General features: G+C 27.5%; 1 protein-coding gene across 2 annotated transcripts; it reads right to left on the reverse strand.

Annotated features, from left to right (window-relative positions):
• Positions 1-3,280: 3,280 nt before the first annotated feature.
• LOC135929544 (uncharacterized) lies at positions 3,281-11,933 on the reverse strand. Of its 2 annotated transcripts, XM_065466174.1 has the most exons (19): positions 11,843-11,933; positions 11,768-11,799; positions 11,612-11,726; positions 11,491-11,554; positions 11,386-11,451; positions 11,266-11,344; positions 10,979-11,152; positions 10,664-10,915; positions 10,399-10,602; positions 9,258-9,420; positions 8,835-9,137; positions 8,393-8,501; positions 5,172-5,264; positions 5,021-5,081; positions 4,770-4,966; positions 4,604-4,700; positions 4,259-4,374; positions 3,829-4,018; positions 3,281-3,581 (listed from the first exon to the last, which is right to left on the reverse strand). In XM_065466174.1, the coding sequence occupies exons 1-18, from the start codon at positions 11,848-11,850 to the stop codon at positions 3,983-3,985; spliced, it is 2,169 nt and encodes a 722-aa protein (XP_065322246.1). In that variant the 5' UTR covers positions 11,851-11,933; the 3' UTR covers positions 3,281-3,581; positions 3,829-3,982. The 2 variants fall into 2 exon arrangements, with proteins under 2 accessions (XP_065322246.1, XP_065322245.1); XM_065466173.1 differs by having other exon boundaries at positions 3,285-3,581; positions 4,770-5,081; positions 11,843-11,928.
• Positions 11,934-16,721: the final 4,788 nt, after the last annotated feature.

Below are 16,721 nucleotides of genomic sequence, written 5' to 3' on the forward strand. Positions count from 1 at the left end.
TGAAACTCAGTTACACGTCAGACCAAGAATGTCACAACAACTCTAATTGTTATATGGTAATTATAAAGTGCCTTTATATTTAAATAAATAATTATTAAATCTTAAATATATTCTTTATAAAAATACTAATTCTATATATTTTTTTAAACTTCCAGTGCTGGGAGAACTGTGAAATGTTCTATTCTGAATATCACATATGGGGGATTCTCTGTTCCGTCAAAGAATTATGCGTAAAAATTAATCTTAATTATTTAAAGCCTATTTAATTTTGATTATCGTATATTTTAAATTTTATAAAAAGTTTCCGGGGTGTCAAATTGCCTGTGCATATCATAGCAGCAATAAATTCAATAATAAGCATTTAGTGTACTCAAAATTGAACAATAAAATAACGTTTCAAGAGACCAAGAAAATTTATCCTAAAATAGACTTGTCAAAGTTAGTCAAAATGAGGTCAATAACAGCAGAAGACGAGCTGGATAATGTTTTAATTACTTGGAAACCGATCAAAAGGGTGGAAAAACTTTTATTTAGTCGGGTTATATATTCTGTTTGGATAAAACAAAATGCTTCGTTTATCCATATTACACAGGTTTAAAAATTTTTTTAAATAAATAATGTATCATGTTTGGTAAATTTTAAAAAATATAAATAATAGACGCTAGAAACCTCCATCTTAGTTTCGAAATTAAACCTGCAACCCCCGTGGACGATAAAGGTGAAAGCGTTTAACGTAAGATTAGTAGCTCAAGGATTATCATATTTCCCCAACAGAAAAGAAGTGATACGTCAAGAGTTATTTAACTTTCTAAAATTCAAAGAAGCGCCTATGAATAACCCATTGCTTCAAAATACAACAACCACTTATGTTAAAGGCAAAGGCGATAAAAATAATTTTAACATTTACATCAACAAGGATAATCTAGCGGCTTACAAGCCGGATACTTACAGTAGCAATTTCATTTTGCTCCTAGTGATTCTTTTGATAAGCTTGATTTGCTTATTTTCGGTTGTAATTTATATCAAACGTAAACAACTGGTTGATGCCAACAGAGATTACACTATTCAAAGACTCGACGATCAAAATAAAATGTTAACAATCGAATTTTTAAATTCGGACGTGTATCCAAATGAATTCAATATGGTAAAGGCTTTTCGCAAGCTATCTAAATCTATGTCGGATGATTATAAAGACCAGAAGGAATCACCCAAGTTATTTCTAAATGATTTCAAAACGAAGCATTCTTTGAGAACGCCTAAATTCGCCAACAATTACTTAGATGACCAAGATATTTTGAGGGCAAAATTAGCTTATAAAAAATATATGTCATCCCAGACTGGGCAAAACAAACGGTATTTTAACAAACGCGAAAACGGTGGAAATTTGGTTAGGGCTTATTCCCTCGTGGAGGAAAAGCCTTCAAAACAAGACCAATTAAGGCGGCCACCTATAAAAAGTACAGGTGCATATTTAGGAAATAACAACGTTGATCAGTGTATGTACGATAGGATTAATAAATTGAATTGCAAGAAAGATGGATTCAATCCTAAAATAGAAGGTTGCACTAAATGTGGTACCCCGATTAATTTGGAAAAATATTCGGTTGGCGATTATTTCAAATATCCAGAAGTTTGGGACAAACAAGACGAAATAACCGATAATCACACATTTAATATCAAAAATGCCCTCAGATATGAAGTTCCAAATTATGAGGATCTTGATGATGATGCTTTTATTGACAATGAAAAAGGCAATAAAAAATAATTGACATTTTTTACATACGAATTTATATATGAATTTTAAGAATAATATGTATATAATATAAATATTAGAAGAAATAAAATACAATGTAAATAATAAATTTAAGTAGTCATGTTTTAACTTTTATTTTCTATTATTTAAACTTGATTAGGCTTCGAGGTCTGCATTGAGATTTGTTTCGGCCCGCCCATCGCAAAATTTTTTTCAAGAACAGGCGGGCGGGTTAAAAGATTTTTTAAACTATGGGCGGGTTAAGAAATTTAAGCAATGGTCGGGTTGGCTAAAAATAATTTAAATATTAATTAAAAAAATTGTTCTTATGAACTTTTTAGATATTAAATATTAAAATGTCCTTTTTTGGTATTATAAAAACTCTTTTGTATATTTAAAACTACTTTGGTGGAAATAACAATAAAGAGATTTGCCAAAGCTATCAAGATTAACAAGAAAAATATTGGCAATTCCTGCAATTTGTGCTTCTAAACGAGAATTTAGCATTCATTTCCATAATTATAAAACTTCTTGTAGAGATGTAATGCTGAAATATTTTTAGAAGATGCTTATAAAATTGAAAGAATGGCCATAATTAAATTTTTTAATAGCGGGCTTGATTTAAAATTTATAAATAATGGATGGGGGGGTAAAAAATTTTAGACTAATAATGGGCGGGCAGGTATTTTTTGATAGGCAGGCGGGTTAAATTTTTTTAAAATATTGGGTGGGCGGGCTTATGGTTCAAAAGCCGCCCAATGAAGACCTCTAATTAGGCTTTCATATCGTTTTTAAAAAAATATTTGAATGTAAATATAATTTTATTTTAAAATATATATAAGAGCCATATTTCAAAATAATCATAGCTTTTTTAAAAATATAAACTTATATTTTTATAATAATGTTCTGGTAAAATTATATTTTATAATTTTAAATAACTAACTCTGTTACTAAATTTCCGCGAATACTAACAATTTAAAATCGCCTCATTAGGCCTTAATAATGAGTTTATATCAATAGTTTTACATTTATTTCCTGCATATTTAATAAGATATGATTAGAAATTGGTCTTAAAACAGCTTTTTTTAAAAATTGATGTCATGAATAAATCTAACACGTTTAGTGAGACTATTAAAATTATTATATTAATAAATATTTTTCCAAATTCTAAATATATTTTGTAATATTTTTATACTTTTGACTATACCTTAGTGATAGATAATCTAATAACATTCAATAATTAGCTTATCTTTTTTAATCAATGGAATTATTAGTTATTTAATTAAGGAATATTGAATTATTAAAAACAAATATCTTATTCGATTTGTTATTATTCCCTAGTGGCATATATTTAGCTTTTCTTTTAGAGGATCCACTTCCAAAATTAGCCAAAAAAGATTATTGCTTTTCGCAGGGCTACCTGAGCTCTCTGCTACCATCCATTTATAAAATTTCACAAAAAACTTGCAAAGTCCATGAATATTTTTATTTTTATTAATATTAAAATATAAACTTATAAAGCATTAATAAATCAGATTTATAGATGTAACATAATACACTAAATAAAATATATATAAATGAAGTATCTGATTATAAAGAATAATAAATTTTAAAATACCCAAAAAATATAAATTAAATAGCTTTATCCTCATAACCTTTTCTTCTTCTTTCCATAAAATATAAGGAAGTAAATAAAACTATTTTTTAAAAGTTAAGCAAAATATGCTCTTCAAAGTAAAACTTCGTTTCACTGCAAAAAAGTTTTGGGAAAACCAATATATGTCGGAGCCCAATCCGATAGCCTCGAGCTAACAATCCGTCTTGATGACTATATATATTTTTTAAATTAGATCAAAATTCATTAAAAACGATAAATTTTTTATAAAGTTTAAAAAGATATTTAAGAGTGTTGTTTCGATATTAAATGTTACTTTAAACAAATGTAAAAAGTAACGTTGTTCATTACCTTTTAAGCAAAAATAACATTGTTCGTTACTTTTTAAGCAAAAATATCATTGTTATTTTTAACCCTACTATTTAATTATTAAAATATATATGTACTATGTTTTTTTTACTTGATTATGAAAAGCCACAAAGTTGAAATAATGTTTTTTTTTAATTTTTTTAAATAAGAGTTTAATTTTGTCTTTTTCTCCACAAAGTCGTATGTATAACCATCACCAAGTTAATCTATCCTCAGGATGACAACTAACTATTATTTTTGTAGATTTATTTTGCTTCATCGTCTAGGTAGGTCGAAAAATTCTAGATAAATTAAATATTAATTTAATAATAAATTTGAGTTTTAAAATATTAGAATAGCGCAAAGGTTATAGAAGAAATTACTAAAAAAATTTTTAACCTATACTTCAAAAATAAAATCATCTTAAAATTACTAAGATATATTACATTATATTTAAGCGATAAAAATAAATAGATTAATGTTGTTACAATTTAAAAATATATTAATTCAGAATTCGTTATTTATTTTATTTTCTTTCCAACTTTATCATAGCCATTTGAATTTACAACAACGTCGAGATCATCCAAATCTTTAAACATTTCCAAATTCCCATTTATTTTCATGCTTTTATCCATAGATAGATCAAGAAAAGAAGGATCTGCATAAAATAATAAAATATTTCACCAATAACAGACTGTGATATCATTTAAAAAATAATACATTATAAAACTGTTAAATCTTTGTATGTCAAAAAATGACTTTCTAAATAAAATATTTGCTGGACAATTTACATGTTAAAATAAATCATATATAAAATAAAATATATAAAATGTTAAGAAGAATATCGTGAAATAAGAAAGTTTAAAACTATTAATTATAGTATTTACAGCTTTTTGGTAGGTCAAAATCCAATTTCCATTTAGAATCCAATTCAGCATTAAGTTTGGTATTATTTATATCTAAATCAAAACACATATCCCAAATCTGCCCATAAAATAATAAGCATTATATAGATGGAACAAATTTTCGAATAATTTATTATTTGTTTGTTACATTCTTAGATCCATTATCCGGTAAATTTTGGGAATTAAAATCAGTGTAAAGCTGCTCGCTGGGTTTGCTGACAATATCGTTTTCGTTAAAAATGGCGCCGTTAGGTGCCAGGTGATCAGAAAGCAGAATATCCTTAAACATGTTGTTTAGGTTAGAGCAGGGTAGGTCTTCGTATTTCATAGAGTCGATAGAGTTCCCTTTATTTAAAAGATAGTCGGAAGAATTCGACGCATTATTCGGGATTAAGTTACTCGCATCAAAGCACTTCCCGTGATTGTATACCAAATTTTGTTGAGGTACTTCCCCCTCTTTCTAATTAAAAAATGGATAAGTATTTTGAATATGGCTTTAAATATATTATTATTAGTTATAGTATAAGGTATTTTTTAAATAAAAATTTACTGTAAGAATATTTTCGTTGATTGGATTACTAGCCTGATTGATTATTTGGTAAGAAAGAGCGTTGTCAAAGTAGAGGCTTTTTTTAAGTGCGAGCTAGTAAATATTATTAATTTTGTTTTTAAAAAAAAAAAAATTGAATTTAGATAATTTTTCTTTAAAATTACATCTTTTTTTAAAATACATTTAAAAAAATATATAGCAATAAAAATGTCATAAATAAGACTAGAACTGTTTAAAAAAACCGGTCGGATATTTATATTGTTTGGGTTATTTCGTGATTTTATATATAATCATGTAACATCTTTTATTTATATAATTTCATAATAATAAATTAATAAAATGTTCTAAAATTCAATTCATGCAGTGTTGTTAAACGACTAACCCAATATTTTAGCCAAAAATATTAGGCAATCCCGGAAATCTTGCTGATAGATGGCAGAAATGTTTGGACATATCATAACGAAATCTCGAGGATTGCTTAAAATATTTTGGCCAAAATATTGGGTTAGTCGTTTTTAAAAAATCGAGGCGTTCAACACTAATTTATGCAATGTTTAAAAAAAATCGAATAATTAATATTATTTATATTATCCACATCAAGAAAAGGGTTAATGAATGTCGATTTCAATTAATAGGTTTAAAAAATTTGTAGTTTACATGGAATCATGAACCAACGATATCGGAGATTATGACTCAAACCAATTCTTTATGCCGTGCCCTATAAAGAAAGTAAGCAAAAGAGAGTGTTCAGGTTATATTTATTAGTTATGCAATTTTCTGTCCTAAGTAAGGAAGATAAGGGAAAAAGATTTTGCGAAAAAATTCATTCAAGAAAATATAATTTCAAAGGAGTACATCTTGGTTCCAAAGGGGTGCCTATTTGTTTACCTCAAATTTTTCTAATTATTTTTTTTTAAAAAACCATATTGTAAAATAAGAAATTTATCAACTAAAGAATTTTTATTCAGTCGAAAAAAAAGACGATATTAAAATATGTTTTTAAAATTTTTTATTCATATAGTAATCAATAATAGATATAACCAGGATTTTCCTAAGGGAGTGAGGGGGGGGGGGGGGTTTAGGTGACTTTGTTTCCATAAATTTTATTGGAGGAAAGGTCAGTTTAATACTTGGCCAGATTACATTTTTTTAAACTAATTTTGGTTTTGCATATTTTTTTATTATTAAAATTTTTTTTTTTGGAAAATTTTCTATTATATGATAATTATTAACCTTGTTATACTAAAAAAAATTTCTAAAGTTATTTATTATAATTTATTTTTTAGAGAAATGAGGGTTGGTAGAATATTGGGGTATTTTTATTAGCTTATTATGATCTTCGTTTAAATTTGCAAATTTGTAGGCCTACAAGGCGAAATTATTTTGTAACCAAAAATTATTGTTATTGTTTGATAAATATTAGTTGCCTATAATATTTCTTGCCTTACACAGGAAAAAAATTTATTATTAAAAACTATTTAATTTTAAAATTTTAATTCTTCTAAAACTAAGAGTATGCTATGTCTTGCATAGAAAAGGTATGACATGAACAACCGGGTATAAAATAATCATTATTTACAGATGTTTTGCTAAATGTAAAAATATGGCAATCATAGAAACAAGTGATTCGTTAATGTATTTCTTTTATTTTTATGTTTAAAAAATATCAATATCAAACTTGTCTAATTTGAATTTTAAATTTGATAAAGAAAGAGGGTAGAATTAGGGATCTGCAAAGTGGCCGGGCCGGGCCTAATATTTTTTTAAAAAATTCGGGCCGGGTCTGACCTTGGAAATTTTATTAAATATATCTAATATTTATCAATTTTATATTAAATTTAATAAAAATTTTTGATTTAATTTATTGAAACTAAACGCTATGTAACATATGCCTTTTATTTTAAGTAATTATAAAAATTAATTTCTATATTTAAATAAATTCGGGCCTGGCCGGGCCAGTAAATTTTTTTAAAATAAATTTAGGGTTCGGGCCGGGCCGGCAAAACTTTTTAAAAAAATTTTGGGCCGGGCTTGAAAAAGATCACTAGGTAGAATTAAAATTTAAAAAGGTTAGAGATATAGATCAAGGGCTAGAGATTACAGGGTAGAAATTAAAAAGGTTAGAGATATAGATAAATGGCTAGGGATTATAGGGTAGAAATTAAAAAAGTCCTGCTATAATTTAAGATCAATATTAAAAGGTTGGCGAGGTATGGGGTGAGGATTTAAATTGAAATTAAAAAAGTCCTGCTATAATTTAAGATCAATATTAAAAGGTTGGAGGGATATGGGGTGAGAATTTAAATTAAAAGATTATAAAAATATGGATTTGTAGGGGTCAATTTATATTAAAAAATGGCATAATCTAATGTGGGATATAACGCCTGATTTAAAGTATTACATTTTGATAAGGATTTTAACATTATTTAATGAGTTTTTAAATATTATTTCTGATTCAAATTAAAATTTCGAAAATTGAGATGGCGGACCCCTTTCCAATTTTGATAAAGATTTAAATACCTGTCGTCACATATGTCCTAGTTAAACAAACACAAAATGTTAGCTTTTAGTAATTATATTTGAGATAATGTGGATTTAAGGTACAAAACCATGCTTACCCTTTATCGCGGTTAAATAATTTATTAATTAAAAACTAGATCAATTCGAATAGTAAATTTCATATAACTAAGTCAATAATTGATAATTAAGGGGAAAAACTAAAATTTTTGCTATACATTTTTTAAAATATACTATTGGCGGCATTTTTTGAGAAAATTAGGTAACTGCGCTAATTATGCAAAAAATTATAAGAAAAGTAAATGAGCAGTAGGAAAGCTCCTAGTCATTTTGAAAATAGAATGAGGTAAAATGACCTTGTATATAATACATTATTTCATTTGTTTTTCCCTCTAATTATCAATTAGTTATAAATATAAAATTTTATAATTAAATGTATTTCATTTTTAGTTAATAACGCATATTTAAGAGTGACAAAGCTTTTAAAAATGGTTGATTTTTGTATCAAAAAACTAGAATACAAACATGTGTGAACCAATTTTTACCAAAATTGAAAGAGGTAAGTTTTGAACTCTTTGAATAGGTAATATGATCCATACTTATGTTAAATAATCAAATTACTATCTAATTATATTTTTTTTTTAATTAATGATAATACAAATTCATTAAATAGATTTTAGTTAAAATAATGAAACAATAAATACCTTATGTACCAAGTTTTCAATCTTGTTTCTAATGGGCACTGTAGGAAGGTGAAAGGTTATTGGAAATTCGTCTAACTCAACTATTGTTGTATCAATATCTTCTATAAGACTATATTTATTTTAAAAAATTGTTAAATTCATAGTAGAGATGCTTATCTATACCATATTTTTATTTTGGTAGGTATATTATAGGTAGCGTTTATTGTAAAAAAAGAAGCAAATATATAATTCATATCTAATATAAAATTTATATCTAATATAAAATAATTCAGAGCTAATATAAAAAAATTCTATTATAATTCAATAGAGTTCATTAAGAAAAACAAAAACTTCAATTTTTCTTAGATTCCAAAAAAATGAAGTTTTTATCCCCTTTGATAGAATATAAAGGTTAGCTTATAATGAATCCGAAATAAAATTGAATTGATTGCTAAAATCTAACCAAAATTTAAAGGCGCTATCTAAAAGATGTATCATTCGAAGGCTCCTAACATAGCTTTGAAACTGCCTGTGTACTGGTTTAAGATTCCAATATTCAATTTTAGAAGCCATTTCATGATCATCACTTCTCAAAGGAACGAACCCCCAAAAGGAGTAGTCTTCGGGCAACATGCCGCTATTACAAATTTGGTCAAAAAGTTCGGAAGAAAATCCCAATCTTTTATATTCCCTCTGAATGTTAGGCCATATCCGTTTGATATATTTTTTCAGGTTAGTTTTGGTAATTTTTAATAGGCGCCAAAAACTAGAATTTGTTAAAATGAAATTTAAAAAAATATCAAGTAAATTTTTTTAAATTGTATTATACTATAAGTTTTCAAATTTCAATTAGTAAACACGTTATAGGTAAAAAAAAGGAATATACTTGTATTCATCTTGCCTAAATGTTTTCAGATTAACAAATATTTTTCGATTATTGGATTTGTTCAACCATTTCAAAAATACATGGATCAAAGGTGTTATTGGAGAATGTACCATATTGCCACTACTATTAACCATGACTTTGCACAGATTCTCAATAAAATTGACTAAAAATAATTGATTAATAAATATAAGTGTATTTTTAATTTTTAATAATAGAACATGGTCCGATCATAATCGATGGTAAAAAGTAAAGTAAATAAGCTGGAAATGAGCAGATTATCAACTAACTACTTTTTAGAAAAATTTAGGATTGTGGTATGGTCTGAACGGGTGCTGGTTAGTTTTAACATTCTGGCTTAGAAAATATTAAATTGTTTGGTTGTTAGACATTTTGGGAACATAGATCAAGCAGAGACCAATTTATGAGAGCCCATCAAACCCCAGGTATTTAAGACTAGGCGTTTATTATTCAAACAGTAGGATTGTGCCATTGTTAATTTGCATGAAATATAAACAACTTTTTTATAAGGCCAATACCATACCATGTCTTAAAATCGGTCAAAATTTATGGTCAATTGAGGATCGATGGCAAATACCAAATGACTAACCTTAACTAAAAAGCATATTATTGCCCTGATGCAGGAAATTTAAAGTAGTGTATTGCATAATTGTATATATATAGCCAGTTTATTCTTTTATGGAATTTAATGTATGTTCACCTACAAATATATTGTCGTCTGCACTTTAAATTCACATCTGACATTTTAAATTAAGTCATGTTAATTGCATAAATAAGATAATGATAAGTATCATTATCAGAGATTGATATGACCCAGCCCAATTACAGAAAAAAAATTTCAGAATGGGGCCATTTATAGGCCAGGTTAAAAAAAATTCAAGAAGCAATTCGTGTAAAATATTTTTTGGGCTAGGCTAAAAATCTAAATCAGTGCTGGAAATCCTTTATAAAATTCCTGAGTGTCTGGTCTGTGTTTGAGCATACACTAAAATTATTACCCTATATAGAAATTAAATTTGTTATCTCTGCTTAACAATTTTCAAAATCTCAAATATGAGGATGTGCAGGCAGTAATCTATTTTTTGTGTATATTTAAATTGAATTTGTTATTAAATAGTCTTACATAATATAGAGTGAATAGAGAAGCTGTCCGAGGCTACAACCTTTCCAATATCCTTATCCTTCAAAATATTATCATGAAAATAAATCATAATTGCATAAAGCATCATTAATTGTGATTTTGTTAAGAGGCCATTCTTTATATAATGACATAAGTATTTTCCATATGACTTCATATTATTACTAATAAGATGTTGAGAAGAATCACCTATTTTATATTGCAAAACATTATCAAATTAAAGTGTATTCAGATATAATTAAATTTAAACTTTTCAATAAAACTGCCAAGCCAATTGTGGCAAGATATATTTCCAAAAAATCTTTAAATGGGGTAATTGAGTCATTTTTTAGTGTTAGTGTATCATGATCCTTCAATAATTCTTCGAATTTATTATTAACATAAAACTCTGCTTCTACATAAGGTATTTCACTTCCTAAGGCTCTTATAAAATAATATAAGCTTCTAGTGCAAAGATCTTCAATTTTAGGATTAATCAAGGCAACTCGAAAAAATGGATATCCTATAAAATAATAGATTAAATTAAGAAAAAATATATTATTTAATCAACTAAAAATATTATCACCATTTTTAGGATTAACTATATAGGAATTTAAAAATAAAAATGAGGCATGCTCAAAATGCCCTTTATAATAAGTTATATCTGCCAAACATTGGATACAGGATTGTGTCATATGTATAATTGTATCCTTGGAAGGTTTATTGATATTATTTTTGATTTCTTCAGAAATTAAATTTGCTAAAATAAAATACATTTATTAATTTTATATGGTCATAACAAAATAAAATATTAAAATCATGTTTTATTATAAATAATTTTAAATTATATAAACAATTCCAATAAAATATTACTAGATAACAATCCATATGAATTATTATTCCTCAGTAAAGGAAATTCTACATTATAATTCATGAATACTTGATGTAACATCTATTATAAATGGATTAATTATTATCAAATTTAGATATAACCAAGTTAAAAAATCCAAAACTCATATCCAAAAAGAGGTTTAAATTACTAATTAAAACTTGCTGTGTCTAGATTTGAAATATAATAATATGATAATAGTATGTTACTTTTTTGCATTCTACCATTTCTTCAAAAAACATTTCAATATATTTTTCAAAAAGTAATTTCCATCTATATACAAATAATTAATATTTTATAATATATTTGAGTAATTATTTTAAAATTTACAATTTTTTTTCTAATTGATTTTCAAGAGCATACTCAAGATAATTTATAATATATTGAGAATACATATGTTGAAGTCTTAATATTTCATGCCAGCTTTCTGGCTTGTATATATCAACTAGCAAAAAATAAAATTTAGTTATATCAAAATCCTTTTACTTTTAATATTTTCATTAATTTCACCCAATGAGCTTAATTGAATCATTTATTATAATATATAAATCTTTATCTTACTTAATCATCTTCAGCCCATACGAAATAAAATTAAATGAATGATTGAATATTTATGATATTACTCTTGTATTATTTGTAGTACTAAACTTTTAGGTTAATGCAATGATATTGGGCTAATGCTTGCTGCAGTACCGAGCATATAGCGATTTTACAATTTTTATTTTGATGGGTACTACCAATTGTGTATTTTTAAATATTTATTTTTTAACGAAACGAATCAAAAACGAAACAGGTAGTGGTATATATTCGATACTAAACTAGCTTAGAATTTTTTTAAACAACAATGGAAAGCCATTTAGATTTAGGATTAAATGATAATCAGGTAATATTAATATTTAGAGAAATAAATAAGATAATATAATTCTGTTGTATATTATATCTTATATTTGATAATAATTTTAGATGGTAGGTGATGAGCATGAGTCCACTAAAAAGAAATCGCTATTTGATCGGTACTGCCTATGGTAGTATCATTAACCAAACTTTTACATATCGCAAATATCATACTATCTACTGTAATAAATTAATAAAATATTATTTATAGATATTATATATAAAAATAGAATGGAACATTCGAAAATTAATTAATAAATATTTTATGTTTGAAATAAATTGAAATAAAAAGCAGTAGTCGTTTTATTATAAGTTAGTAGTCGTATTGTTACAAATGGCGACGATAAATGGAGAAAATATTTTCTTAAATGGAGAAAATAATTCCTTAAATGGAGATTCAAAAAATTTGACGATTTATCTACGATTAAATTTGATAAATTCGACAATACATCGATTTCAAGATACTTTTCTCATTGGGAAGCCAGTTTTCGGTTAAAAAACGTAAGCCCATTTGAATGTCAATATAAAAATACATTTTTAACATTTTTTGGCAATAAGAATATTGAGTTAGTGGACCGTTTTTGTTATCCTGATTCGATCGAAACTTTATCTTTTAAGGTAATTAAGTCGATATGTTTTAAATTATTATTAACCTATGTCAACCGGTTTTGCTACTAGATTTGATTTCGTTAGATTACGGAGAACAAATGAAACCATATCTGAATTTGAAGATAAAATTAGAACAATTGGCAAGCGTTGCCATTATCTTAATGATATTGACGAGCGTTTACGTGATCAGTTTATGGTTGGCATGGAAATACCGGGATTGGAAAGAGATCTTAGAGCTCTATCCCAACGGTCTTAATAAAGATAATAATGTACTGACTTTCCAATTTATTAATCTGGCATTAGCTTTTGAGCGAGCAGACAAAGAAATGGCAATAAAAATATGCCTGTTGTTAATAAGATAAATGATAATAACAACAGAAATGATAATAATTATAAACATACAATTAAAACGACGACTACATTAGATAAAGGCTATAATAAAGTCAAGTATAATAATACATTTGATAAAGAGAAAATACTTATATAATAATGATAAAGATTATAATAAACTTAAATGTTATAAATGTGGTTTTATTCATAACCGAGAAGTGAGATGTCCAGCTACAAATGCGGCATATAATAAATGTAAAAAAATTGGTCATTTTGCAGTTTGCTGTAAATCAAAGAATTTAAATTATATAATAGTGTCATCAAGTGATTCTCATCATAATATTTGGAAGATTCAACAAAATCGAGAGAATCGAGCAAAACTAACTGCAGAGATAAATGGGTTAGATGTTGAATTTGATTTTGACACTGGTGCACAAGCGTCATTGATAGGAATTGATATATGGACCAGTATTGGACGGCCAAAAATTAGGCCAACCAGTTCATTAAATATGGTGATCATCCGTTAGACGTTAAGGGCGAGACTCATGTCAATGTTAGAATTGGATCACAGACAATGACCCTATCAGTGGTAATAATGAATACAACTGGGGTCCCTCTTTTCGTATTACCATGGATTATGGAATTCAATTTAGAAATGCCTCGTCAGGTTATGATTAAACAAGTACGCAATTTGGTCAATAATATTGAAAAAGAAAAATGTCGCATAACACTAAATTCTAGAATTCGAGATTTGATTAATAAACATCAAGAAATTTTTGATGATAAGATGGGACATATACGTGATTTTGCAGTGCGAATACATTTAAAGAATACCGCTTTACCTAGATCGTTTCCAGCCCGTAGGGTACCATTTACACTTCGCAAAGCAATTGAAATGGAATTAGACCGATTAGTGGCTGCAGGAATTATCGAAAAAATTGATTCGACTATAGCTAGGGTACAGAGGTCAACGCCAACTGTAAATGTATGCAAGAGTAATGGCGATATTCGAATTTGTGCTGATTTCAAAGTTACACTCAATCCATGTTTATTGTATGACCATCATTTCCTATCTTAGATGATTTGTTAGAGAAAATCCAAGGTGGTGATAAATTTACCGTGATAGATCTGAAAGATGCGTATTTACTGGAAGTAGAATCGGAATCTCAGGAATTACTAACGATAGTGACTCATAAGGGCTATATCTGTAACCGACGATTGCCTTTTGGATTGGCATTAGCACCTACTATATTCCAAAGATATATGGATGAGTTGCTAAAAGATTGCTAAATGACTGGTGTCTACATAGATGACGTAATTATTTCTGGTCGAATTGATGAGGAGCACATAAATAATTTGCGAATAGTGTTAGACATATTACAGACAGCAGGTCTTAAGGAGAAATTGACAAAAGTGAGATTTTTACAAAAATCGGTTTCATTTTTAGGGGTGATTATTGATAAATTCAGTATACATCCTAACCCGGAAAAAGGCTATCCAAAATGCACAACCTAAAAATATACAACAACTTAGATCTTTTCTAGGACTCGTGTATCATGAACGATTTATTCGTAATCTACATTGTAAAGCGGCGCTATTACATAGATTAACGAGGGTGAAAGTACCTTGGCGGTGGTCGAAAGATGAACAAAATTCCTTCGATGAGGTTAAGAAATTATTGTCATCCGAGGAAACGTAAATTCCTTATAACGCGCAGTTATCTATAATTTTGGAATGCGACGCATCTGATTCAGGATTAGGGGCTGTGTTGTTACATCAATTAGTAGACGGAAGGACAAAACCTATTTCGTTCGCGTCACGTACTTTATTAGAATCAGAGAAACATTACGCTCCGATTGATAAAGAAGCTCGAGCACTTTTATTTGGTATTGAAAAATTTCAATCATTTATTTATGGTAGAAAATTTTTATTTCGAACTGATCATAAACCATTAGAGCGATTATTTGGGGAGAAACGCGATTTACCTAAAATTTCTAATAATCGTTTGGCACATTGAGTTTGGAAGATGACTTCTTATGATTTTACAATAGAATATAGACCTGGTAATAAAAATGTAATCGCCGACGCATTATCAAGGCTTCCGATATTAGACACGGAAAAGAATCAAGATTCTAAACATGCTTTGGATATTCGAAGTATTAATTTGGATGATATGCAATTGTCAGAATATATTCTACGAAAAGAGTCGAAGCAATATTTAATATTAAAAATAGTAGCAATACATATTCAGCAAAGTTGGGGAAACTTTGATCGTCATAAAGACAAAGAAATAGTTAATTTTTATAATCGACGGGAAGAGCTTTCTATCGATCGTGATAATATAGAATGGAATGGGAGATTGGTTATTCCTAATAAATTAAGAAATGCAGTGTTAGGAATGATTCACCGGGGACATCCTGAGGAAAATGTAATGAAATCTATTTTTAGATTGTATTGTTGGTGGCCCAGATGTGATGTTTATATAGAAAATTTTATCAAAATATGCTCTGGATGCCAGAAAAATAGACCTAGTATTCAAGAAGTACCTCTATATTTTTGGACTGTTGGTAAGGAATCTTGAGAGCGAATCCATATTGATTTTGCTGGACCAGTAGATTCGTGATATTGGCTAATTGATGTCGATTCCTACTCCAAATGGTTAGAAGTTGATCTAATGCAGAATACCTCTGCTGATGCTATGATAGAACGACTAAAAAATGGTTTGCTATCTATGACACAGGTTTTAACAACCTACCGATTGGGAGAGCATAGCTCCACAGGGAGATCTCCTGCCAAAATTATGTTTGGGAAGCAATTGAAAACAAGTCTGGATTGGATCCGACCAAATGCTGAACACGAAATAGTAAAGGTCATTGATAGACAAAGCCATCATCATATGAAATCTCACAACCTGTATGGTTAAATAATGAAAATACCAATAGTTGGAGAGAGGGAGTAATTAAAGAAAGAATAGGACTTTATTCTTATATTGTTGAAACTTCAGGGAAAACATTACGGAAGCATGCAGATCAGTTAAGAAATTCATTAGTTATACCAAATCATGAAAGTTCTTTGGAAGTTACAGAAATGGTTGTGCCAGTGAAAGAAGCAAATAAAACACAAATACAAATACCACATTACGTTGTTCATCAAGAAACCGTAAACCTACAAAGAGGTTTATTGAAGAAATCTAACTTTAAAATGTTTGAAGGAAATGTAATAAATTAATAAAATATTACTTATATATATTATATATAAAATAGAATGGATCATTCGAAAATTAATTATTAAAAATTTGATGTTTGAAATAAATTGGAATAAAAAGCAGTAGTCGTTTTATTATAAATTAGTAGTCGTATTGTTACATCTACGAAAAGAAAATCAATAAGCTAGCCAGCAGCATATCGACATTATGATATTTAAATTACTTGAATTTTATTCTTATATTAACTCATACAAAGGACATAAACTTTAAATTAGAAAATTTAATTAAACCTTTTAAAATTAATATTTATTTTAATCGGGTAATTACTTTTTCACTTAATTCTTACTGCCTATAAGCAAGAAAATAGATGTTAACAAGGGATATTAAAATCTGATTATTAAA

The sequence above is a fragment of the Gordionus sp. m RMFG-2023 genome, chromosome 5 (assembly GCF_954871325.1).
Source record: "Gordionus sp. m RMFG-2023 chromosome 5, tfGorSpeb1-WG-v2, whole genome shotgun sequence".
NCBI lineage: Eukaryota > Metazoa > Nematomorpha > Gordioida > Chordodea > Parachordodidae > Gordionus > Gordionus sp. m RMFG-2023.

Bases quoted from the DNA above. Each gene is read 5' to 3' on its own strand.
- LOC135929544 (XM_065466173.1), bottom strand. The intron at 10,916-10,978 runs GTGATAATATTT...ATTATTTTATAG, and splicing joins TATAGTTAATCCTAAAAATG to GATATCCATTTTTTCGAGTT. The intron at 5,082-5,171 runs GTAAATTTTTAT...TTTTTTAATTAG, and splicing joins TCAACGAAAATATTCTTACA to AAAGAGGGGGAAGTACCTCA.